At 39.8% G+C, this 26,346-nt stretch overlaps 1 protein-coding gene across 1 annotated transcript in view; it reads left to right on the top strand.

Moving 5' to 3' along the window:
* Positions 1-2,507: 2,507 nt before the first annotated feature.
* Positions 2,508-26,346, top strand: part of LOC119129217 (short transient receptor potential channel 7-like) — a 39,305-nt gene continuing 15,466 nt past the window's right edge. The window contains 8 exon segments of the mRNA XM_037262329.1: positions 2,508-2,716; positions 2,718-3,151; positions 10,141-10,903; positions 14,430-14,612; positions 17,145-17,309; positions 19,962-20,178; positions 21,306-21,539; positions 23,328-23,592. Coding sequence (XP_037118224.1) covers positions 2,663-2,716; positions 2,718-3,151; positions 10,141-10,903; positions 14,430-14,612; positions 17,145-17,309; positions 19,962-20,178; positions 21,306-21,539; positions 23,328-23,592 — 2,315 coding nt within the window. The 5' untranslated portion in view covers positions 2,508-2,662.

Below are 26,346 nucleotides of genomic sequence, written 5' to 3'. Positions count from 1 at the left end.
GGTTAAACACTCAGTTAACCTCCAAATTGCCTTTGTCACAATCAATGTTAGAGGCAATTAAGACGTGTGATTGACTTAAGTAATTTGCACGATTTAAGCATTGATACGTTCGCATTACATTGCTTGTCATTAAGGCAAAATAATTTAGGTGTAGCCTTTCTCCATGTGTGTCTTTTCCCAAGCGTTTTCACATCATATCGTCTCAATTACAAGCAACGGTCCTGGTCAGTCACCGGTTATTTTCATGAGACAGAGGATTTTCATGGCCACTAATTATCACTTAGTTTACTAATCCACTATCATGCTTTAGCAAATAATATACAACCGCCCTTCGCTGTACATGGTTGCTTTTTGTGAGAGATTTCATGAGTCACTTATTTTGTAGCACTGCTGAATACCAGCCGTGTTTGTGGAGCAAAGTGTTGTAGGAAATACATGAAATATGATTATTTGCTCTCATTCGCAGTCACAACCTCAGTGGCTTAGTAGAGGAAGCTGTCCAACAGTTTATAGTACTGAGTGTGTAATGTTTTGAAAGCGTAATGTTTTCATTGCTTCAGGGCTTCTTCACTGCGGGATTGTGTCACATTTTTTGTATTGACATGCAGAGGCAAGATGTCTCAATGTGGACAGCTGGATAAGCGTTTATTCAGTGAGTCATTTAGTCACACTCTAACTGAGGCCAAGTTTGTCTAAGCCACAATCACAAGCTTTGTGTGTGCGTGTGTGCGTATCAGAATCAGAATCAAAATCAGAATCAGCTTGAAAAGAATAAGCTATTTTCTGTTCTGATGTTTAAAGCAGATTTTTGAACTCCGGCATTTGTCTTCCTGGGTTGATTAAATCCTGTTTCAATTGTTTGTCCAGTTTTGACAGATGTTGATAAGTCTGATCATGTTCTGTGCTTTGCTGTCTGTCATTTGGATCAACATTTTGGAATGAATGACGTGAACGCTTGACTGAAGCTACCTGTGTTTTTTCGAAGTGCTCTCATACGCCTCCTGTAGTAAGCCAGAGTATGGTCTGCTTCAACTCGTACTTTCAGCTGTGGTTTTACGCAATTTGCAAAACTACATATGTAGTACACAAATGACAAGTTCAAGCGCAAAAGGTGACATGTGCCATTTATTATATATATTCCTAGCATTGCAAGACCAAACAATTCCTTTATATAACTGATCTAAAATACAGGATTTATTCCAGAAATTGGCAACTGCCATATGCAGTTTACAGCAGCTATCGTCAATTGAAGTCAATCATGAGCTAATACATAATTACTTTACATCATATAATTATTACCCACCACGTGTGTGTCCTTGTTTATAGTCAGTTAAACCAGAAACCTGAAATTAACTAACGAGAAGTCTGAGTTTACTTTTGTGAGTGCAGGAAATGTGCAGAGCCCACGAATAGGTAAGAGGTGAGGTGAGGCAGCGAGAAACCCAGCCTCCCCTCAAATTGCACAATCCTTCACTCACTGGCTTGAATAGACTTGTACTTGGCAAGCAGTGTTGGGCAAATTACTTCCAAAATGTAATTGGTTATAATTAATAGTAACCTTTCCAAAAAAGTAATTGAATTAGTAATTGAATTACTCCTTCAGAAATGTAAATCGTTACTAAGGAAAGTAATTATTGGATTATTTTTTTCAATGATGTAAAAGACTTTTGAGCATGTTTCACTATATACACTATATACAATATCTAAAATTGTGTTTAATGTGTATTTGATTTTTTTTATTTTTTTTTTATCAAAATCAGTTTGGCATTATTGTCAGACAGACATGGATCTGCTTTGGATCCATTAAGAAGCACAACAACAAAGATCAGTGTGTAATTGTAGGGCTGCTTAACCAGTGAACCATTTTACCTTAATTGATAATTGATTAGCAAATGCTGTCATTAGACCTGGCGAATCATTACAATCCAGAGTTACTTTCTTTAACAAATGTTTTTCTTTTTTCGACTTCATGTATTCCTGCACAGAGGTGTCCAGGAAAGCAGATTATGTCACAGGGCAATAATAAGATGTAATCATCAGTGAGTTAAGCAATATTTCGCTGCCGAATGGTCGCTTAAAATGTCATTTATGGTTTAATGACACTGTGTGGTGTGCGCACATTGGAACACACCTCTGTTCATGGTATTTTGTACTGCTTTAGGATGAAAATGAAATAAAATACTGTTTACTGTTTAACTAGACTTTGCATGCATGGCAGTGATGGTTTGCCAAAACAGAATAAGTTAAACCGCTATAATCCCCGGAGTGGCGTCACTGCCTTTTGAGTTTTGTATTGTATTCAAACAGAAAATTAACAAATTCTGCAATTTTTAACATGACATATTGGACGTAAAAAAATCAATCTGAATCACAGACTAGACTAGTTTTTTTTATACCCCCTCCCTCTTCCCCGCAATAAATTAATGACTGCAGATGTCACTTTTGATGAGTGTCTTCCATTTTCGAAAGGGCTGGCGCCTGGAGCGCGCGTTCTGGTTGAAGCGCGCTGCGCGTGAACGTTCACGTCAGGAGAGCTGACGCGCAGCTTGGATGAAACTTGTCCGGACGAAACTTTAACATTCATTGCGCAATGTCCGTCACATGAACTACGACCTTTTATTTATTTATTTTCGGTGGAGAGGGCGACGGGTTCAGTATTTCCATGTCCGCAGCTCTGCTAATGTCTGACGACGGGGAAGAAAGCGATGGCAGAGAGAAAGAGCCTTCGGTCCGAGTCTCCCTCTCCGCCTTTGTGTCTTCCCCAGGGATCACCTTCCTGTCGACGGCCCCTGGACCTCTTCTCCTCAACCTCTCCGCTTCTGGAGGACCCGGATCCCTCGTACCTGGCCTCACCGGGCTGTCTCCGCTCATCCTCGGAGAACCGAGACCCCGACGATTCCCCTCACCTCACGCCGCCAAAGTTCCACAAATGTAGCAGGGACTCTCCGCACCAGTACACGCACCTCGACGTGGTGTGCGAACACTACGACGAGCCGCTGCCCCCCTGGAAAGGACGCGGCTCCGGGAACGACGGGAGCCTTCAGCACCGTGGACAGCGCGCTGACCAATGCGTCCCGGAGCCTCCAGACTGTGGCAACCACCACGCCAAAGAGCATATGAACCCCGAAGTGAACTCCGACTCCCGGCATTCGTGAGTTTTTGGAATTCACTTTTGTTGTTGTTGTTGTTGTCGTTTCGGTTTGGGAATTCAATTAACCAGCTAAAGACTAAGCAGTTCAACACTTGTTGGACAATTCATTAGGCACACAGAGAGCTTATGCTAGAATGGATGGCCATTGACCCACCATTTTTGTAACGGATCATTTATAATGTTTTTGAAGACATTATTTGCTTGATTATCATATAATTTGATCCATCCTGATGAATCACCAGTAGTTTCAGTGTTTTGTGCAACACTAATACACAGGCACCTGAAATCCCTATCCAACTTGAAGAAAGTTCCATTTTATTTGAATACTGATTTAGTCTCTTAACATTACAGTGGACCCCTGCATATTCCCAGTTCAGAGGCATTCGCCAATTTGTGATTTTTCATTATCCGTGGAAAAGATCACATATTTGTGCCTTGTTTGTTTGTTTGTTTGTTTGTTTGTTTGTTTGTTTGTTTGTTTGTTTGTGGCAAAACGCTATCTTCAGTACAAATGCTATAAGCCTCTTCCAAGTTTCGGGTTCATAATTTGTGGTATATTTATGGTTTATGCTATTAAATAAGGAATTTCTATCACTTTATAGGGGGCCGTCAATTATTACTGGTTTTTCGCTGTTTGTGGGCGAGCTTGGTTCCTATTCCCAATGAATAGGAAGGGGTCCACTATATTCTATTTACAGTAATAACTTTGCCACTTGATGCTAATGTTGGACTTTTTGCTCAAAAGTACACTGTAATGAATTTCTGTAAATTTACGGTAAATTTGTCGCCGTATTTTACAGTGGCTTTGTCATCGTATCTTACATAATAATTGGAATGTATACTGACTATGTTTTTCTAAAAAAACAGCAAAATGCCGTTAAATCTTCATCTCCATGTGTAAATTAACATTTAATTCTTGGTTAAGAATAAGAAACAGTTGTTTTCTGTCAAGCAGCAAATATAAGACCCACAAACCAAACTCCACTACTTGACAGAAAATACATTCAACTTCTTTATTAATCGCTTTGGATTCAAATTAACCACGGAGATTGCAGCCATGCTGGTTTGGTGAATACAACCACTAGATATTTAGCAAATTTCAAATTGTTGCTCCGTTCCCCTATCCTGACTCTAAATGGGCCAACTTGGGTATAATGAACCTCAGCTGTTTTTTTCAGTTGGCACAGACAGGTAAATGAATGGTGGTGGGTGCATGTTGCTAAATGACATTATGATAGGTTAAAAACCACAATTTAAGTAAAATACAAGAAGCATCAAAATACAGTGTGGCTGTTGCTCAGGAGGTAGAGCAGTTCATCCAGTAACCGAAGGGTCTGCTGTTCCCACTCTATCTGCGTCATGAATAATCTATCCACTGTGAAATGCTTTGTGTGTTACAGAAAGGCAACATTTTCATTTGAAAAATAGTAGAATTAATATATAAACTGGCAATGACTGTAATCCTTGCCATAACATCCTCGTCATAGAGAGCCCAACCTGAATATGCTGTAATTATACGTCATTTTCTGCCTCTGCAAAAATGATACAGTGTGTATATAAACACACATATATCTCGACTTAACTCGCCGGGAATCCACAAGCAGAGTTAAACAATCACAGCGAAGTGCAGAGAAGCAGAACAAAAGCACACTTTTAGAGCAAGGAGGAAGCCGGCTGCATTATTGCTGTGGTGAATGACTTGAATATAATGTGTTTTATTGACGGTGGAAAGTAACAAGCGAAAATTATGTCTATTTGCGTCACGACGTTCGTACGTCACCGTTTAAATCGGGTTATTGAAATGTGAGAGTAACTCCGTTTGCTCACTTATACAGTCAAGCACAAATTTATTCATCTCAGGGGTATGAATAATTTTAGGCTAAACTGTTGGCCTACCCCTGTTGCAAATAGACTAGATAGCGTTCGATCCAACATTATTCATACCCGTAATTTCCGAATGTTTCCGAAATCAGCATTGTATCCTAAATCTAAATATTGACTGCTTGTAAACGGAGTCACTGACAACAACAAACTTGACTGGCAGCAATGTGTACATTGCGAAGATGCACCTAATGCTTTAGTGTGTACTTGTTGTTTAATTTCTCTGTATAAAGGTTGTTTCCTTTAATAAACTCTTCCACAAGGAGCTTGAGGTCGAGGTAAAGCAATAAAGATCCCCAGTGCTCCATTGATGGTTCTATACATCAGTAATTTCATCAATAGAGTGGCACTTCCTGAATCAAAAGTACTTAACCAACGTGCTGTACTGCTTGACCCTTTTTCAAACAATACGAGTCTATGTGAGATGAGCCTCTTTGCTTCCTTTTATCTGCCGGTTGTTGTGTTGTACATTCGAGGAGCTTCCCTTGTCATGAACATTTACATTATGTATGTGAGGAAGTGGAGCCTGCGTGGGTTCAATTGAATTTGCGTCTTTAACTGTTTTTCCACTTCAGCCTTTCAGTCGTCAACGCATTTATCCAACACAACTTCTTGAGCGATTCCACGGCCCAAATGTTCCAACCGGGCGTAAACAGGAATTGCGTCTATTCTCCTCTATGCTTAACTAATTCACTGTGATATCGACAATAGGCTGAGTGCAGTGTATCCATGATCTGCATCCACAAGCTGAGACAAATGGGAAATGAATGGTGACTCGTTAATGAGTGTTCATACTACCCAGGCGGCTCAGGGAGGACAATCAGATATTGGGAGTGGCAGGTCACACTGCTGGCTCTTTGATCGTTTCCTGTCTGCAGCTTTTATACAACAGTGTCCACAGCTTGAAAGGCCTTGAAAAGATCTGGGGATGCTTAAAATGAGTAGGCCGACCAATGAACATGCATGTTTCTCATTACGGGCGAAACGTGTTCGGCAACATGGCTTTGATCTTTAAAATGAGCCGTTTCTGTATTCAAGTGCAGCGGGGCCCTCTTTCAACAGTCTATCCTCAAAGATAGGATTTCAAACCTGATTGCACCTTTATCTTTTTTTTCTAATGTTAAATGCAAATTGGCTAATCTTTCCAGTTGCTTTAATGGCACAGAGTTGACTTGATTGTCATCTAGTGTGTACTAAAGCAAAAGGAAAGGTGTTTTTGTTTTTTTTGTCTAAAAAAAAAAGATATTTTTAAACCCATGCCATTTCATGTTAGAAATTATTTGAACGACATTGCCTAACCTTTCTTCTTGACAAATTGGAGCTGAGCCTTTGCATAATTAGAAGGACTCCAAGAATTAACTTGCAGATTGTTATTCATACCTTCCTCCGCTACACCAAAATGTTATCACTGCAATACGTATGGTGGATAACAAAAGTCTGAATACCCTTGTTGAAATTTCAGGTTTTTGTGGTATTCAAAACAAAATGAGAGCAACCTAATACATTTCATGGCCATTTTCACCATTAGTGTACTGTGTACAGCTCAAATACAAATAAATATAAACTGAAATGATGGGTTGCACCAGTGTGAACATCCTCGTGTTAATAATTAACTAATCACATTTAAACTTGTCCTAAATGGGACTCGGCACACCTACCACCATTCTAAGTGTCTCTGATGAACACCACTTAAAGTTCAGATGTTCAAGTAGCCTTTTGGAGTTTTTTTTTTTTTTTTTTTAATTACTTTCTAGTAGTCTCGTGGCTTTGTGTTCACACTGATTGCTACTTTTCATAATTTGTCTCCCCTTAGGCTGAAGCATAACAGCTCCAAAGCATAATGTTTGCACCCAACATGCCTGTTGGAATTATCCCCAAAAGCTTTAACCATAACAAAGTAATTCAAACACATGGAGGAAAATGTATTATGGTTCAAAGCTAAATATGACCAGTTTAAAACAGTCAGACATGTTAAGGTAATTCTGGGAAGCCAGAAAAAAAAATCTAAAACATATGAACTTAATTTGCTGTTAGTCAAAGGCATTTTATATGGTGGCAGGTGTGTTCTGACTCCCATTTTAGATTAATCTTAATACGATTGGTTAATTCCAAACATAGCCGCATCCCAAATAAAAGTCAGTGTGCACATTTGTGCGATCAAATTATTTCAGTTGTTCATATCTACTTGCCTTTTCAAAGTTTTCAATTGAGTTGTACAGGTTATATGTCACATGAATGGTGGAGAAAGTTTTGAAATTATTTATCTTCATTTCATTTTTGTTCAACACAAATAGCTGGCATCTTTTTTTTTTTTTACATCCACGGTATATTTCTCTTATTCACCTTTTTATTCAACAAAATTAGAAAAAAATATAATATATCTTCTGGACTTGAAGGACATACTGAGGTTGACAATTTTAATGTTATCATCGACTTGGTATAGCTATTTCAGTCTTGTTCTTTTGTACCCGGAACCAAACCAGCAGAAAATGGCTGATCTACAGTGTGCAAAATCAATCTAGCCTACCACTGCCCACGACCTGACGGCAGGAGGGGCACGCATTGGTTAAAGAACACAATAAATGTCAAACTGCTCTTCACAGTACATCGACTTGAAGGTTAAGTCTTGCTGCCTAGATGCCGAGCTTTGCAATTCCAGCTTCATTCTGTGGATGGGATGCCTGTTCCAAGTGGCTCCACTGTCTGACATGCTACGGTAAAACTTTACAAGGTGCTGGAGCAATCTTAGTTTTTGTTAAAACTATGGCTTGGCAATATAGCTTCCAAATTACATCATAATATTTAAAGGTAATTTGCAGTGACGATATCAGAATTACCGATTAATATATTTGTGTAATTTCCACCTTGTAACCGGTATTTTTATTGTACACAATATGTGTGGCATCCTTTTTCCCACTTGAAGTACTATAAACAAACTGCTAATATAGTCTAAATGTGTAAATGACACAGCTTGAAATTGGGGGGGGGTTAGGGTTAGGGTTAGCAAACCCACACTTTCAAAAGTCTTTGACCCAGTTGTCTTGGTACACACACCTGTTTGTGCTCTTGCTAACTCCACGAATCAAGAAATTCCAATATTTTCTCCTGTGTGATCCTTGGGTCATAGAGGGAGAGAAAATCTATCGCAGCCAATTTGTGGCGTCCGGATTTGTACATCACAGGCAAATGTGTTTTTTTTCTTTCTCTCAGCGATTGTGTCTCATTTGGGCGAAACGCAAACACTTCACTGTCTGCTTTTTTGACATTTTGAGTGACCAATGAATCATGCAGCAATGCTCGTTTGAAACTTGTATTCACTTGTACACCTAAAACCACGGGCTGTTTTAATTTTTTCTTGTGTCTTTGAACGTGTGTTTAAGTTATAGTTTGTTTCCTCTTAACTTAAGCAAAGTAGCTCCCAATTTAGGCACTAAATCTTCATTTGAGGATGAAGATGGTGCAGAGCTGCTCACATTCTTCAATGGTAGGGAACAGCGGGAACAGCGGGAACAGCGGGTGCATGCCCGAATGAGAACATATGATATTATGGAATACGTCATCATGCCCCTACAGTGTCGATTTTGCAATAGTTCAAACTTTTATCACCCCCAAAAATACAGCAGTAATATAGTAGAAGGTACACTATGGAACACGTCTTGTTAAACCACAACTAAAATGTCAAATCATACTGTAAAATAATTCCAAGGTGAAGTGATATTTCAGGAGCAGAGAATTAATTGTTTATCGATGGAAACATCACCGTCTGTATATAGTTGACAATTGTAACTAAATGAAGATAAAAACAGGTTGAGTAGTCTTCCTTGAGGAGTATCATAGGTCTGAGAAAACTTTCAATTCAGTCTTAGTCTCATGCATTTTAAAAGGATGAATAATAAGGCCATGGAACAATAGTGCTGAGGATGTTGTTCAAAATATATCACCAGGGTGTTCCAAAGTGCTAATCCCACAACAATGAGCAGGCACAATTTTTGCAAACACATTATTTTAATCTCTTTTGTTCCACACGCACACAAACACGCAACTGTGGAAAATGTCTGAGTGACCATTTTTGTAATTCATTATCTGATTCGAATCACAAACTGTCAAATAGATTGAGAAAGAGAAATGGAAAATATGGAAACTGACAATAAGGGATGGCAAGGTGAGAACAACGTGGCACTTTTCTATCACAATACGTTTTTTATTACTTTTCCTGTGTGCAGTAGCTGCGGTCACATTCTTGTGACGATTTGTGAGTCGGACCATATAACAACTTGAAAGATGAAAGTGTTTCATCCCTTGCCTCATGTTCTTTCGAAGCCTCCTGTCTTTTTGACTTTTGTCATACTTCAGGTCAAAGTCACAGCATACAAAGACCTTTTGGGATTGAGTTCCCCTCACTAAAGTGACTTTATCATGTGCTCAAAGGGATCAATCTTAATGGCAACCCTGAAAATAAACTGAAATGAACCTCTTCTGCACAAGTGGAAAATAGTTTTGTATGAAGCTCTTAAAAACATCCAGTGCTGCCTGCTGACAATATTATTGCAACGGTGTCTCCTATCCATCGTGGTTGCGTTTGGAGAATTTGGAGTGAATGAAAGCATCACTTTCTCTGAGTACAAAGTATAAAGCGATACTGCCAGCGATACTGCAAGTGACTGGCAACCAGTTTATAGTGGAGTCCACTTTTTGCCCAAAAGTCAGTTGGGATTGGCTCCAGCTCACCCGTGACCCTGAACAGGTCAAGCTCTACAGAAAGTGGGTGGATGGATGCCAGAGCCAATTCAGGTGATGGCTTCATCTCTCACTAATAGTCTGTGACCTGAAATCACCTTTTGATGAGCTATGACCCTGGTTGTGCCGCAACGGCCCCAGCATTGTGAATGCTTTCTTGGGGTGCCAAGAAAAAGGTCCAAAAATTTGATGATTAAGTTTACCCAATCCCTGCCAACAAAGTACATCAATTTAGAAGCCTGTAATTACTTTGTACTCTTTTAAAGCAGCAAGTGTATTGCATTTAATGATACGACCTTTTGCGTCCTTGCTTTATTGCCTCACTATTCTTAGCTGTATTGCCTTAATTGTTCCTCACCATTTCATCACAGGCTGGAAACTATGCATCGTCGGCACACCACACTGAGGGAGAAGGGGCGTCGCCAGGCAGTCCGCGGCCCAGCCTACATGTTCAATGAGCGTGGTTCAGCTCTCACTGCAGAAGAGGAGCGTTTTTTAGATGCTGCCGAGTACGGGAATATTCCGGTAGTGCGTAAAATGCTGGAAGACTCCAAAACCCTCAACTATAATTGTGTGGACTACATGGGTCAGAATGCGTTGCAACTGGCTGTAGGAAATGAGCATCTTGAGGTAACTGAGCTGCTCCTGAAGAAGGACGGCTTGGCTCGGATCGGAGACGGCCTCCTTCTGGCTATTTCCAAGGGTTACGTTCGCATCGTCGAAGCCATCCTCGGCCACCCTGCCTTTGGCGGGGGTCTCCGCCTGGCTTTGAGTCCTCTGGAGCAGGAGATGCGCGATGATGACTTCTACGCTTACGATGAGGATGGAACACGTTTCTCACATGACGTCACACCCATCATCCTGGCTGCTCACTGCCAAGAGTATGAGATAGTTCACATTCTCTTAACCAAAGGGGCTCGCATAGAGAGGCCTCACGACTACTTCTGCAAGTGCTTAGAGTGTGTGGAGAAACAGAAAAAAGACTCGTTCAGTCATTCACGCTCAAGGATGAATGCATACAAGGGCCTGGCCAGTGCAGCTTACCTGTCACTCAGCAGCGAAGACCCAGTGTTGACTGCCCTGGAGCTCAGCAACGAACTCGCCAGACTGGCCAACATTGAGACAGAGTTCAAGGTAAATTGCAGCCGTTTCATTGAAGTTGTTCTCTGTGTATCAAAATAATACAGATGCCAGATACGTAGCTGGTAACCTAAGCGAATATTATATCATTAGTCCAGACAATTTCCATCATTGATTACTCACTCTCTGTTTGGTTTGTACAATGTACTCGTGTCATTGAAACAACAGAAGCATAAACATGGTGTTGTGATGATGGATGAAACAGAACACGGCCGGCCATCAATTAGCCTCATCACGTAACCTTTGGCTTGATTCATAACAATGCCAACGGTACCAGCAAGACCATTAAAGGGAACAACAAGGGCAGCAATGCAAAGTGACTTTTTGTCGCCAGATTCCTATGTCCAATATTACACAGAAGGTTCTGAATAGTCTGGAAACTTGCCAATATCAGAACAAAATAATCTCGTTAAAAAGTGCATGGTCCCCTGCCTCTATGTGCTCCCCCCCCCCCCTCAATAGTGCTGATGAAATATTGTGACCCCCCCCTCCATTATTTAAGTTGACCATCCCTGCTCTGAAGTCTGGTGAATTTCAGTTCTGTTACGACTCTCTGCACAGTGCACAGTGCACAATTCAAAAGGCATAAAGGAATTCCCAGCTGAGTGAAAACTATCATAGCAATAAGGAGGAGGCCGACTCCATGTATTTTTTTCCATTTTCGCCACCAGTGGATGTCATGCCCAAGACTCCCAATACGTTTGTTCACATTTTGTTTGTCTATTTACAGTCTAAATCGGGGTCACCAACTATATTTATCAGAGGGCTAGAATGGTACTGGACAGTCATATTTGGGCCGGACGCTCAATTAATAACACAAAAAAAAAGAAGCACAACATTATGTTTGGTGTTTATTGTTTATATATGTTTTCATTACTAACATAAGGCATTTTCAGCCTTTGTGAGTCAGACTTTTCTTTAAATAGAATTTTTGTCTTTGATTCTCATAATTATGGAATCTGGAGGCCACCGGTTGACGATCACTGTTCTAAATCTTCACATCAGATAGCAACGATCTGATAGCAATTTCAATTTTGCTGATGAATTGTTTCATCCCTTATCTGTCCATGTGTTGTTTCTCTTTTAATTTGTCCATCACCTCATTCATCCACTCTTCCGTCTGTCTACCTAGTCTTGTTTGTCATCCATCCTCTCCACTCACTGTGCTCCCCGTCTCCAGACAAGTTAATGAGAAGGGCGCACCTGAGGGAACACAGTTATGGTGGCACTCATCTGTCTCATTACCATTTCATTATCACCAGTCTGTCTTCTCTTGCTGGCTCTTTTTTCATCATCTTACTATTGTAAAATATTTGAAAATGTGGAATCAATGTGGGATAAGAGCTCCATTGCTGAAGGATAGGCAGGTGCCGAGGGTTCCGGGGGGGGGGGGGAAGGTTGCTCTCCACCTCAGAGTTCTGAAACATGAGCAGCACAGCAATATCGCGAGGGAAACCAGTAGAATAATGAGAACACGGCATGTGCGGGGTCCTGCAGGCTGTCCTCCCTCAGTGGGGGTGTTGCTCTGACTGATATAACAAACAAACAACCTTTACCAAGGGTGGAAAAAAATCACAAGATTCCTGAATCTGACACTTCATTTCATCACTCACAGACAGTGTCCTTTTGTAACTTTTGACACTGCTGTTATTAATCACATGATTCAAACTCTGTGTCGACATGTTGATGAAATGCATAGTTATGATGTTTTATGTGATATTTGCACACACAAGAGGGAGGGTTTAATCCTGTGTGTGCAACAAAGACAACCGCAACCAACACACAAATACACAACCTGTCACAACACAGGGATGAAGAACAGTTTATGAAAACATGTATCAGGGCTTCCCCTGGCAGCAGAATATTTATCTCCCAACAACACGCTTTTCAAGACAGCGCATCAATTTCTCATAAGGGCCCACAGACACATGCAGTCTCTTAACCTCTCAATCATTCAAAGAGCCAGTATGAAGGACAAATGAAGGTGAGGTTAGTACACACCTCAAAGACTCTGTAAATGTTGAAAGATAATGTTGAAAAGTGTATCACAATATCACTATTTCATATCAGTCAACATCAATAATTATTGAGGTTTTAGTTTTGGTCTTCTTTAGTGTAACAGTGTGGAACAAAATGTTTAACCTCTTGTTGAATGCCCCGTACATTTAAGAGTTCAACCAAAATATACAGACGAAAATATCTGGACATGGAGTGAAAACGTGTTTCCTGGCCACTTAGTTCAATATGGCTATGATGACAAGAAGGGAAGTTGAATAAGAACGTAATGTAAAGCTGAAAAAGTGCTGTTTTGCAAAAGCAACCATAACCGGAAGCACTACCTGACCCAATTGGAGCTTGGCAAGTATTCCGAAACAGATTTTGTTCCACTTGAGGGGTTTCTCTAATGCAGAAAACTAAATGTGAGAAGAGTGGTGTTAGCATTTTGAGAAAAAGAACAGAAATTTTTTTTCAGCCATCTTCACACGTATTGCATTACTTTATATGTGAGTCACTCGACTGTGACCGATTACCCTCTACTTCACACAACTGGATCCATTTTCATTCTCACAACATCATCCCAATGCCTTTATCTCACCCCCCATCTACCCCATCCCACTGCACAAACCACATACTCTGAATCCTGAGTGAAATTTCATATGTGCGTGTAATACCCTCATGTGGGTCTTACAATGCAAGCGCCATTGATATTCTTATGCAGAACATGTTTTACCCCAACATATTCCTTTTCCCAATGTAACCAATCATGATTGTTATAGTGTTAAGAATTCCTGCTGTCTGTCTCTTTTAGTCTTCAAAAGCGCAAGCGTTCCGAGACATTATTTTAAACTAGTCTGTGACACAGCTTTCTGCTCTTGCATACATTCCAGGCCATTATACAAGCCTTATGCTGTGTACGCATCGTGCTTATCGGCTGGTGTTGTATTTTTCACGTGTTATAATTGACATGAAAAAATAATGATGTGTTCTGTATTCAAAGGTTACAAATTGCTCCCATAACTATGTCACCAGCAAACAACACATAAACAGCAACATTTATTATTCCCTGTTTTGTCTACATAGCAATTTAGAATTGGTATACCTATTTTTATTCTTACATAGCCTACCGGTAGTGTCAGACTGGCCGTGACATCTGAAAATTGGCTAAAACAAACATCCCAAATTACCTGCTATTGTGAATATTAAACTGTTCTTTTAGTGTACAGCTCATCTCTTTTTATGACTTCCCAATATACGTAGTTTTAACTACTATTACTAATTTTTTGCATTGTTTGGGTTCGTATTTGTACTGTATTGACTTGTTTATGCATACGATAAAAAGGAGACTTCCTCCACTGGCAATCAATATTGTGAAACCATTCAGCAGGTCATTTCCTTTTAAAATGTCAAGTCGTATTTCATAAGTAAGAGTGAATGCATCCTCCGAGGAACAAGTGTTTATCAGTACATTTCTGTTGTCTGACCCTTTGCTTTACCTTACTATCTTCCGCCCACGATTCAGAATGACTACCGTAAGCTGTCCATGCAATGTAAAGACTTTGTGGTGGGAGTGTTGGACCTGTGTCGGAACACCGAAGAGGTGGAAGCCATCGTGAACGGCGATGTTGACCTGTGCCCGCCGAGCCCCTACAACCGACCCTGCCTCAGCCGTGTCAAACTGGCCATCAAGTATGAAGTGAAGAAGGTAAACTGATAGAATCCCATTCCATCACTATAAAGACTTTAAGATTTTTATATGTACTTTTTTCAAGGTGGATACTCCTCTATCTAGCACACCCTCCTACCACTTTATGAATAAATCTCAGAAGATTTACGAATGCAAGTGCTATTAAAAATGATGCCTTCACCAAGATAATAATGGACAGTTGGAGAGATATGACTTCAATTATACACTGAGGGATCCTCATTATTATTTCACCCCGTCATAAATAAGGGGACCAAAATATTGGAAAGGCTTTTAGGCTTCTTTTACATAGCGTGTCAAATCAAGCGATGTTTTGCCCCTAGATGTTTGCACTATATATGTATATGTTTATATACACTTTGAGGTGCGCCCAAATAACTCAAAACAATAGTTCTCATGGTCTAGTAGCCTTTTGTGTTCCTTTTTTCCATATTGCATGTATATGTGCATTCGCCTGAATGTCCAATTGTAATTCGAAGGGTGCTGAGAGCTAGAAGTTACAGTACTTTGGAGGCTTTTATTTTGGTGACAACCACAGGAGCTCACATGATTGACATGACCTTTTAGAATGCTGCCCCATCCATTCCGGACCACCTGATGGTGACCGCACGCTAGGAAGCTCCTTGAAGACTTTACCTTTCGTTGCATTGTGACAAATCATTTATCATGTACAAAGTCCCAGGAGTTTCTATTGCAGATGCAACATGGACTCTGTGCTGGACTAAATGTCAAAGCAATCACCAATTGCCATTTTCTCGACCACATCTCCTCTCAGTTTCTTTCTCGAATGCGCAACTTAACTGTTTGACCCTCTATCTTCTCTCCTTGGCCAAATCTCTCGTTTATATTTGCATGTTTGTGTCACATGCAAGTATTGCTCGGATTGTTTATGCTGGCCTTAATTCTCACCGAGCAAGCATGACCAATACTCAGGGAGATAATTGCACAGGAGACAAACAGGAAGGGGGGGGGCTTTTTGCCATGGAAACCAGGTGCCGCATGACTGTGTGATGCATGTTGCTGGATTCAGGGATGGGAATTGTTTTGGTTGAATGCACTGAATGGTCAGTGGATTATGTGTCTGTGTCCTTTAGATCTAAATTAATGCAGATTCACACTCCATGAAAATGACAAATTAAACTAATAGATGAAGGTCTGAATGTTTGATTGAGTGTTTGATTAATTTTGTGGCATTTGATCAATATACTGTAACCCTCATATTAGGATATTTTTGATTCACTGCTGATTACTAAATCTAATTTGTTTTTACAGCTTGGTGTGCCTTTCTGTGTATGTGCAATACAAGCAAGGTTTTAGATCACATTAGAGCATTTATAATAAGCCATACAGGTTTTGCAGTATTATGGTGATGAACTTTTACCACGGTAATACTAATACTTTAAAATGGTTAATAACTTTATAACCACTCACAATTTAAATGATGAATGTTAATGGGAATGTTTGCGTCTTTTTTTTACATGCCACACAATTGACATCAATAAAGCAATTTTAATTACATGTCAGCATATGTCAACTTGTACCTCAATGTCAAATCATTTGTGGTGTGCAATACTGAGCAGTGCTTCACCAGTTAACTACTGTCTCCTGCTAACTTCTATCTCTTATAGCAATAGCAAATCCTGTTAGCTGTGGAGTGAATCAGAAGAGAGATCCTTGAAGGCAATCTCTCTTTTGATTTTTTAATACATTAATAACTTTTTTTTTAAAGGAAAGGCCTAGCAAAAGAATAAAAAAAACAAGAAAGTGTAAGGATCCAATGCAGTTTCTGTCACACTGCAAAAAAATTTCTTAAACATGTAAAAAGAAACCTGCAAAATCCCAAATCTCGTACGACTCGACCAGTGCCTGACCTGATACGCAAACCAGGCCTTAAGACTAGAATGTATACATAGAATAAGAGCAGAATGAGAATATACTGCTGAAAATATACTACAGCTCCATTTATATGAAAATGTGTTTGAAAATGAGACTTGCCTATAAAATGATCACATGATTTATCATTTTAAGTTAAACCGACTCATAACCAATGTTAAATTCGAATTCCTTACTAAAACACCGGCGGACCCCTTTAGAGTTTGTGAAGAATGTGGCGTAATTTTGGGGCCGCGGCTTAGCTGAAGGCAAAAAGATTCAGCATGCTCACTTGAAAACGCAAGCTAGCGTTTGTCGATTGTTTGCGTAGGAGTGGATGCAAAAAAAACGGTCATTTTTGTGAATATGTGAGTAAGCTCACTCTTCACGATCATAAATGTTAAAATATAACAACTGGAGTGACGGCTTTTGTTTCAAAAATCAAAAGAAATTAAGTTTTTGCAGTGCAGGGCCCTGCAGTTGGCCTGAGGACTCAGAGCAGAGGTAGTAATCATTTCAATTACTGTATGAAAGGCTAATGCCATTACAATCATTTTGTTTTTCCTTTATCCTCTCTTTCTCCCATTTTCGTCCAACTTATTTTGTTATATTCTGTACTTTATTTATATCCCTCATTCCTGTGTCACCCTCTCTCCCCAGTTTGTCGCCCATCCGAACTGCCAACAACAGCTACTGACCATTTGGTATGAGAACCTTCCTGGTCTTAGGCAGCAGTCGATTGGCGTTAAATGCTGGACCGTGCTGGGGGTCACCGTTGGCCTGCCACTCTTGGCTGTTGCCTACTGGATCATGCCATGTAGCAAGGTATTTAGTTTTTTTGTTACATTAAACTTTATCACATTGGAAATACAGTCAAAGTGGAGAACAACAGAGCTTGAGGGGTGATTTATTATTGTTTAGTCTATTCCTCTGGTCTCGTCTCATATTCCTTGCTCTTTTGGTCTGCATTAGGTTGATTGGAATCTAAATTGACATGCTGAAATATGACATATACTCCTGAGTGAGCTATTATGCAAAACTCCAGATCACCCTTGATTAATAGTCACTTAATCCTCTACATTATCATTGAGCTTTGAGCGCTATCCCTGCATGTGTGTTTTTGTTCACAGTGGGCTTCCATAAAGCCTTGCAAAGACCTCTTAAGTGCTTCGATTAATTTTGTAAACAAGGTTAAAAAAGTGTACATATGCTCACAGAGGAGTAATGCTGAGAGAGCCTTTAGTTTTTTATGTAAATGCACAGCCATTATGTATTTGTGGTAATCGTGTCCAAAGTCTTTTCAGTAAAGTACAAAGAAAGCGCAAGTCTGAGCTGTAAATATTCAGCAGAAGAAAAAAAAAGGAATCCAAATCTTGTGTATTACTGACATGATAAATATTTGGACCATTTTCACTTGTTCTTACTCTTTCTTAATATAATTTTTTGAATTTCCTCAAGAGATGTTTGAATTGCTGTCCTTTTTTGGAACTTGTTTGTACTTTATACCCTCGTCTCCTGGGAGATTCAAACCCATGGCACTGCAAAGGGAAAATCCATGCATCAATACCCACATGGTACAAACCATCCATTTTTACTTGACGGTTTGGCTAGGTATCAATGAAAGCACTAATTACAGCATCTGTTACTGTAGCTAGTATTGTCTTACTATTGTCACACTCAGCTGTGCAAAAAGTGGACCGGGCTTGGATGTGTTGCAGAGTGAGAGTGTGTGCAGATTTCAAAATATCTGTACAACCCTGGTGAGACACACAAGGAGCACCATTTATGTGCTTGAAATGTGCTCACTGAAAACAATTTTTTTTGTTCGAAGACAGATTAGCTTTTGTCACACAGTTGTCAGACCAATCTGGAACAAGCATCTCATTTCAAGCAAGGAGGTGAATCCAATCAACCTTATCATCGTAACAACTGAAGTAGGAGCATGTCCTAGTGACATGGGAATGTTTTCACAAAATCGAGCTTCACCTTTGGGTTGTGCCTGTGCGCATGCATGGTATTGGAACCTTATGTGCTGCAGTACCTGCGGGTAATAGTGGTCTCCTGTGGAAAGATAATATTGAACACAGCAGGTTTGAAGAGAGGTGCTGAAACTGTTAGCATGTGAGGCATTTTTCTATTCAGGTGATGCACTGTGGCATTTTTATATCTTATTATTTCTATCTACACAAATGTCATTTTTGTCCTAAATAGTAGATACAATTTGAAATTCACTTTTTTCAATCAACAATTGAATGTGCCCCTAGGATAACGTGGAACTAGGAATCAGGGATGATTCCAGTTGCAGAGTCACTCCTAAATCATTCATCTTTGCCTAATCTTTGTGGCAGCTGATAAAATACACTTGTGACAGGATTGTTCTCATGGGATGATAAGGAGTACTTCAAGATTGGGTAGCCAAGCGAAATAATGAGTCACATCAAATTCAGTTCTGGGTTGTTTCATTACCAAACATAATTTTCTGTGCGCAATCTAGCCAAATGTGTGGTCATGCTTGGTTTATTTTTTATATTGGAGCAGATTAAATATTCCAATTATGGCCCTTCAAACAAAATAATCGGACAATTAGCCAATCTTTGCCGATTGTTTGACCTTAATATACTCCAACCATTTGCAATAGTTGTACACAAGTATCACTGGTTTCATTCATAGTACACATACACAGTAATCTTGCATCCTTAAATACATATCATGAAATTTGTTGATAAGGTTAACCTGTCATTTAAAACAAAGCAAATGTGAATTTTTACAAGCAACACTTAGGTGAGCAGTGCAAATTGTGTAAAGAATGGACCTGGATGTCATTATTTTACACACAATCTAAAGAAAAAGTGAACTTTATTTGGGGTCACTCCAAGGTACTTTCAGTGGTGACAGGCATGTAAGCAAATGAGTTTGGATGTAAATGGATGATTCCCCATCCCCGGCATATCACAAAATCTGGGCATTTAAACAGACGAGTGTCGACCTTTTATACCCACTGTGCAAGTTAACATGGAGCCTCTTCAATATTATATATCGCAGCACTTTCACCCATGGAAATTCTTAGTCCAAGGAGAGTTCCTGTTTGTATCTTCTCACCACATTTGTAATGCTGCTTGCCGGTATATTGGCCCAATTTATCATGTTAAGGATGCCCGTCAGGTTGGTGGCTACGCTCTTATTTTTTTCTTCCTATATACTTACAGCAGCTAAAGTTTCACTTGTATCTTTTGTGCTTTTGCAAGGTGCATTGGCTTGCATTACAATTATTTTATTGTGGAAGGCACGCTTCTTATTTTTATACAATGGCAGGAATTGATCAGACGGAGATCATTTTAAGACCATAAGGCACCATTTAAGGGTTGACTTGTGTTGTGTTTTGTTAGAACAAAATAGGATGCTATTTTTCAGGGGAGGAGTGTACAGTACAATGACCATTGTAGAATTTTCCTAAAGTTTGATCCTTTCTCCTTCCAGTTAGGTCAAACCTTAAGGAGCCCATTTATGAAATTTGTGGCTCATGCGGTCTCCTTCACCATCTTCCTGGGTCTACTGGTGGTCAACGCCTCCGACCGCTTTGAGGGCGTCAAGAACCTCCCAAATGAGACCATTACGGACCACCCGCGGCAGGTGTTCAGAGTCAAGACCACACAATTTTCCTGGACAGAGATGTTGATCATGAAGTGGGTGTTGGGTGAGTTGTGACTGCTTTAAGAGGTTTCAATTACGGCACGTTTATTTACCTGATTTATCTTGAAATCGTGAAAAAGCAAGACAAGAGCCTTCATTGAGGCTGTTGAGGTATGTACCGCTACATTTTGAAAGATTGATTCAACATAGATGTTATTTTCTTACCTATTGTATTTTTCTGATGTAAATGATGTCTGCATTTTAACAAAACTTCAATTATAACATTCTTCACACCATAAAGACATCTAGGTTGTCACAACATGTCAAAAACTGCAGACAGCAATAAGCCCACAAACAAATCGACCCCTATTAAATCATGTTATCAGGTAATGAAAAAATAAAAGCTTTAAATTGGTATCAGTGCTGTATGATAATCCAAGCAGGAGAAAAAAAATTGCTTTAAATTGGTGTCAGTGCTGTATGATAATCCAAGCTGGAGAAACCGGCCATCCTTTTTACAGTCTAATTGAATCCATGTTATAAAACTTCTGCACCGTGACGATAAGCCAGCGGAGCAACATTGATATGAAGTAGAATTACAATGAACGCACCAGTCGAGTTTTCTTCCCCAAAGCCCAAATGGAAACTGTCAGGAGTAGAGTCCCATTTTAAAGCGGGATGAAAATACATCCTCAGCAGAGCAAACGTGACAGCAACACAATGCAGGATAATGAGAACAGATAAAAGCCTGTGAAGATGAAATGGTAATGACCAACGTGAGGAAACATGAAGACGGAGAGATAAATAAATTTAATCTCAGAACTCAGCTGTTTTGCAGCCTGCTGATGTTTGTTATACTGTACTTGGATCAAATCACGATGATCCATTTTGGCCTTGTGTGTGAGTGCAATAAATGGGAAGAAGAAAATCTTTATGATTCCAGAAGCTTGTTTTAATGGTTGCAGATACACTGATGGTCGCAATGCAAATGAACAATTTGCTCATCGCTTTGGCTTCAAAGGCATCAGGGTTGATTTTTAATGAGACCATTCGTGACTCATGTTGGAGATCTGGAGAGTTATAAATAACAAACTTAAATTTTAACATCTGTGTATTATTAAGGTGTGTGCTTTTGTGAATATTTACGTATATCTAACAGAAAGAACCTTCTGTGTTTGTCACTTGCATCAGGTATGATTTGGTCCGAGTGCAAAGAGATCTGGTGCGATGGACCCCGAGAGTACATCATGCACCTGTGGAACCTTCTAGACTTTGGCATGCTTTCCATCTTTGTGGCGTCCTTCACGGCACGATTCATGGCGTTCCTGAAGGCATCCAAAGCCCAGGAGTACGTGGACTTGCATGTGCCAGATGATGACCTCAGCAATGCCTCGCTGCCTGATGAGGTGGCCTACTTTACATTTGGTGAGATGTTTGCCGTTATTGCTTTTCAAAGGAAAATGACTTCAAGTATTATTTTCAACAAGAGATTTCAAACAGTTCAAAAACTTGCCATGGATAGCATCAATTGCGCGTCGGATTGGGGAAGCGTGACGCCTATGAAGCTTCTCAAACTTTATTTTATACAAGCCCAAAGATTTCGTCAAAGAACGCTAATAAACATTCAATTTACATTATTCATGAAAAACAGAAGGAAATAATCTGCATTTGCGAATCGATGGGTGCCCAACTGCAAATATTTAAGTATTGTCCATTGTTTTAAAATGCAATATCACCAATCATGACTCGATAGCAAACTTGTCATAGTTGCGCTTACACTGGCTCTTACACTGCCCTATACTATAACATGACTAGGCCTGGTATTCATTATTATTTTTTATGGACTCAGTTTTTAGCTTTGTGGCAAAAGGCTGTGAATACTAATGTATACATACGATTTCGTAGTGTTTTTTTTTTTTTTTTGTAAATTAGTAAAAATATTATGGGGTTTTGTTTGTAGGGCCATTTAATTTTTTCCCTTTTGAAATGAGGCAATAACATCAAAATGTGGGGAAAGTGAAGCGCTGCATGTGACTGATTCTACAAAATATTAATGTGCAACAGTACAGTTTATCCTGGATACAAGGCACATTTGAAATTTATTTAAGTCACTGTTGTGCTGCAAAAGTTGCTTAATTGAAACAATACATGAATTAATTGCAATAAATCAAACTTGTACAAAAATATTTAATAGAGTGCAAATTTCAAATTCAAATTGAACTTGAAATAAAGATGTGTGGGTGCGTGCGTGTGTGTGTGTGTGTGTGTGTGTGTGTGTGTGTGTGTGTGCGTGTGTGCGTGTGTGTGTGCGTGCGTGTGTGTGTGTGTGTGTGTGTGTGTGTGTGTGTGTGTGTGTGTGTGACCGTGTGAGTGAGTGTACTCTGTTTGCGTCCCATGGACATAGCAACAGTATTTCTAGAGAAACACACATTATGATTTGATGTTAAACGAAACATCTGAGATTATTAACTAGCATATTTCATTGCACTGTAGTGAAATGTGCTGCTATTGCACTGTTTGCATCTTGGAAAATAATCTTCATCAGTGCTGTCATCTAGTGGCGTGACTCTGTCACGACACATTAACGCTGCACCATATGATTTATATTCCCTTCCTCGTTGTCAGTGATCATCACCTTTAACTGCCCTCCATATGTCTTTTCAGGACCACCATAACTATTCCCACAAGTACTCTTTCCATCTTCCTCCCTAGCGTGTGCCTGCTGTTGTTTTTCTTAGCTTTATTTCCTTTTTATCCAAAGCCCATTACCCTTTCCTGCTTGCGGGGTCTGTTCTTAATTCTCCCCGGACTGTCTATCTCTTTATCCCCTCTCTTTGTTCCCCACAGATCTCACATCCATCGCTTGTCAGTTCTACCCATCACCCAGGGTCATCTCAGTAATGCTGGTCTTTTCATCTTTATCCTGTTTCTTGCTTCACTTGAAAACAGATGACTCCAAATGTTTATTTTGTACATGCAAATATTATAATTGATGCTATTAGGACACTTAATTAGGAACAACCGCACGATTGATGTTGTGTCTGTTATTTGTAATAATCTGTTCTCTGTCATAAATGTTTTGTTTTGTTTTGTTTTGTTTTAACCAAACCCTTTGTAGTTGATGTAGAATTGTCTAATGACTGCACCATTTAAAAACATTTACAGCTTCAGTAGATGATCACTTCATTCCATTTTTCTGCCCTCCTCCTCCAGCCAGGAACAAGTGGCGCCCATCAGACCCCCAGATCATCTCTGAGGGTCTGTACGCCATCGCGGTTGTGCTGAGCTTCTCGCGCATCGCCTACATCCTTCCAGCTAACGAGAGCTTCGGCCCACTGCAGATCTCGCTGGGCCGTACGGTCAAAGACATCTTCAAGTTCATGGTCATCTTCATCATGGTGTTTGTGGCCTTCATGATTGGCATGTTTAACCTGTACTCTTACTACCTGGGAGCCAAATATAATCCAGCCTTCACCACGTGAGTTACACCTTTCATTTTTGTGTATTTCTTTATGATGCACTATATTGTCTGTGATGGTCATTCTCGTCACACAAAAAACTCCCATCGTGATAATTTTTCTCCATTGAAATGACGTGAATTGCCATTAATCTATTCCGGCATTCTCAAAAACGTCTGCATTGTTTTAAGCGTGTTTCTTAAAAGGAAAAATACCATGCTTTAATATTGTACTCTAATAAAGCATACAGTTAATAACATAGTTTAAAGAATGTAAAACATTTAAACTACCTATCTCCAATTTGAGATTGCGAGGGACTGATCAATTTAGAGCTTTACAGCTTTACAGTGCAAATGATGTACCGTTAATATTCAATACAGTGGATTGTACTCATTCTGCAGTATGACGAATAATTACAGAGCATAATGCAGAACAAGATAGCAGAGGCTAAACAGCTTGATCGTTGGTTCGAGTATTAGCTTTGCGAGCTTTTAAAATTAACAGGCCTCTAGCACTGGTATAACATATCTCGCCAAAAATATGAGGATTAGTTTAATGTTATGACAAGTCTTGTTCTTACAACACTTCCTCGGCTCCAAATTTATTAAGGCACTTGATTTCATGTCAACTAATATTTAACATTTCCAACCTGTTCCACGCAATTGAGAATAAAAGAGAGCTTATGTGTGTGGGGGTGCAAGTGTGTGTGTGTGTGTGTGGGGGGGGGGTCTGAGAAGTAAAAAGGCAAAATGAAAAACTTCATTAGCAGAAATAAATAAAAACACAAGTCACAACTGTATGCTTAGTTTGATGTATTTTTTTCAAACGGTGTAAAAACAATGCATTGGTTTTAGTCTTGCAATCCCCTCAAATATTATCTTTTTTGTCTCATTTTGTCAGCAGTTGAAATGGCACAATTTGCACCGAATCTGATAAGACTGTTTGTAATTTGCATAAATTACTCTGTTTGGCTCTCTTAACTATCGAGGACGAATGAGGAAACGTGAATGCGTGAATCAGCCTTGTATGACGGTTCATTTTGTCTGGTGTTTTCCAAATTGCTGTCAGGTAGTAGCATCTGTTGTCTTTGTAGCACTTACGTATTGGCATTTGTTTACTGCCCGTGGCCATGTCTTAAATATTCTCTGCAAAATCCAAATAGAGGTGCAGGTTTTCTACCGGCAGTGCAAGGACTCCACTTTTCGTGCTTGTGCTGTGCATATAGAGAAGCTCTTGTGCAGAGCTGCTGCACAGGCGTTTTAGAAGTGGTAAGTTCTGCTTGGCTGCTCACTCAGAGCCAAAGATCCAGGATATGAGATGAGCAGACAGACACCGGCTGTAATAGAGACAGTCACCCTAAAGTTAGAGAGACAGCTGGGTGGGATGTATTCCAGCGCTTAGCTGTCTCTCCTTTGGGAATAAAAAGAACTCTCATTAGTAAGATACCAATCAAGTAGATTTTGTCATAGGAATCAGGTTCTAACCAGTGTCTGCCGGAGTTAGCTGTACTTCGCTCTGATTCACCTTCAATTGCCCTCATTGTTTTGTGGAAGGCATATGGAGGGAGCAAAAAGTTAAATCCTTGTACAATAACAAACACGTTGTAGTTGTTACTTACGCCATCAGGGGTCAGTCTGACTTTGGTCTCAGCCTGCAGCGTTTTCTCAGAAACCCCTGAGCTGAACTAGACTTTTATAATCTAATGATATTTAAAGCACACATCTTGGTAAATATTATGCCTCATTAATAAACATGAATGCACTATTTGCCAATTCACAATATGTTTATTAATTTGTGGGGTATGTTCTGCACAGCACCACTTCACACCCTGGAATTCTATTTGGAATAAAAAAGGGGATGGGGACTTTTCTTAACTACCCACGAAATCTCATTTGTTGCTGCATAACAATGTATCATGCTTCTATCTTTGTGGAAAAAGCTTTGGGCACGGCAATGATTGTGGGGCCCAGTGCACAGGTGCATCAAGCCATGCTTGGAGGAGTTTGGTGTTGGAAAACTTGAGCCGAAACCTGACGCAAACCCATTTGGGATGACCTTGAACCCTCACTCAGCTCCAATATCTGACCTGGCAAATATTGTTCTGGATGAATGGACATATACGTATTCCCACAGACACTCTCCAACATCTTCCCACAGGCTTAGAGATGTGTATAGCCCTACTCCTTACTTTCTTCCATTTTCATTTTCCATGCAAGCACTTTTCCTCAAAGTCACAGGTAACTGAAGTCTGACTTCAAGTGAGAGACAGCGTTCACCTTGCCCTGGCACATGCACATAAGTATGTAGTTACAGTGATAGCTTGAGTGACCCAACCAACAAGTTTATGAGATATAAGACATCATTCCTTTTTTTACAAGCACTTTATGGTGGTAGTAAACTCAAATCATCACACTTTACAAGACATAGCAATCAGAAAATAGGCTCCAGGTTGTTTGATGCCACTTCCAGTTAGGGTTTACTCAAACTAAAGAAGCAACAAAGAGAATATTACTTTGTGTGTTCAAAATTGCCCCACAACTCCCGGCCATACGCTCCACTCACAGTGACTCTCCCCTTTTTCTGATGTCAGTTCCCACTCAACTGGCCCCACCTTCACACTTCCAATAATGAACAGACGTTACAGTATATTGTTATTTTTCTACATTAAATGTTTTTGGGGAAGCTGGAACAGATTGCGGCCATTATCATTCATTTCAATAGGAAAAGATGATTTGAGAGTTTGGAGTTATGATCATGGCCACTTAACATATTAA

Source organism: Syngnathus acus, chromosome 10, assembly GCF_901709675.1.
Source record: "Syngnathus acus chromosome 10, fSynAcu1.2, whole genome shotgun sequence".
NCBI lineage: Eukaryota > Metazoa > Chordata > Actinopteri > Syngnathiformes > Syngnathidae > Syngnathus > Syngnathus acus.
Note: the sequence above shows the minus strand (reverse complement) of the source record. Positions and strands in the feature narration are given on the sequence as shown.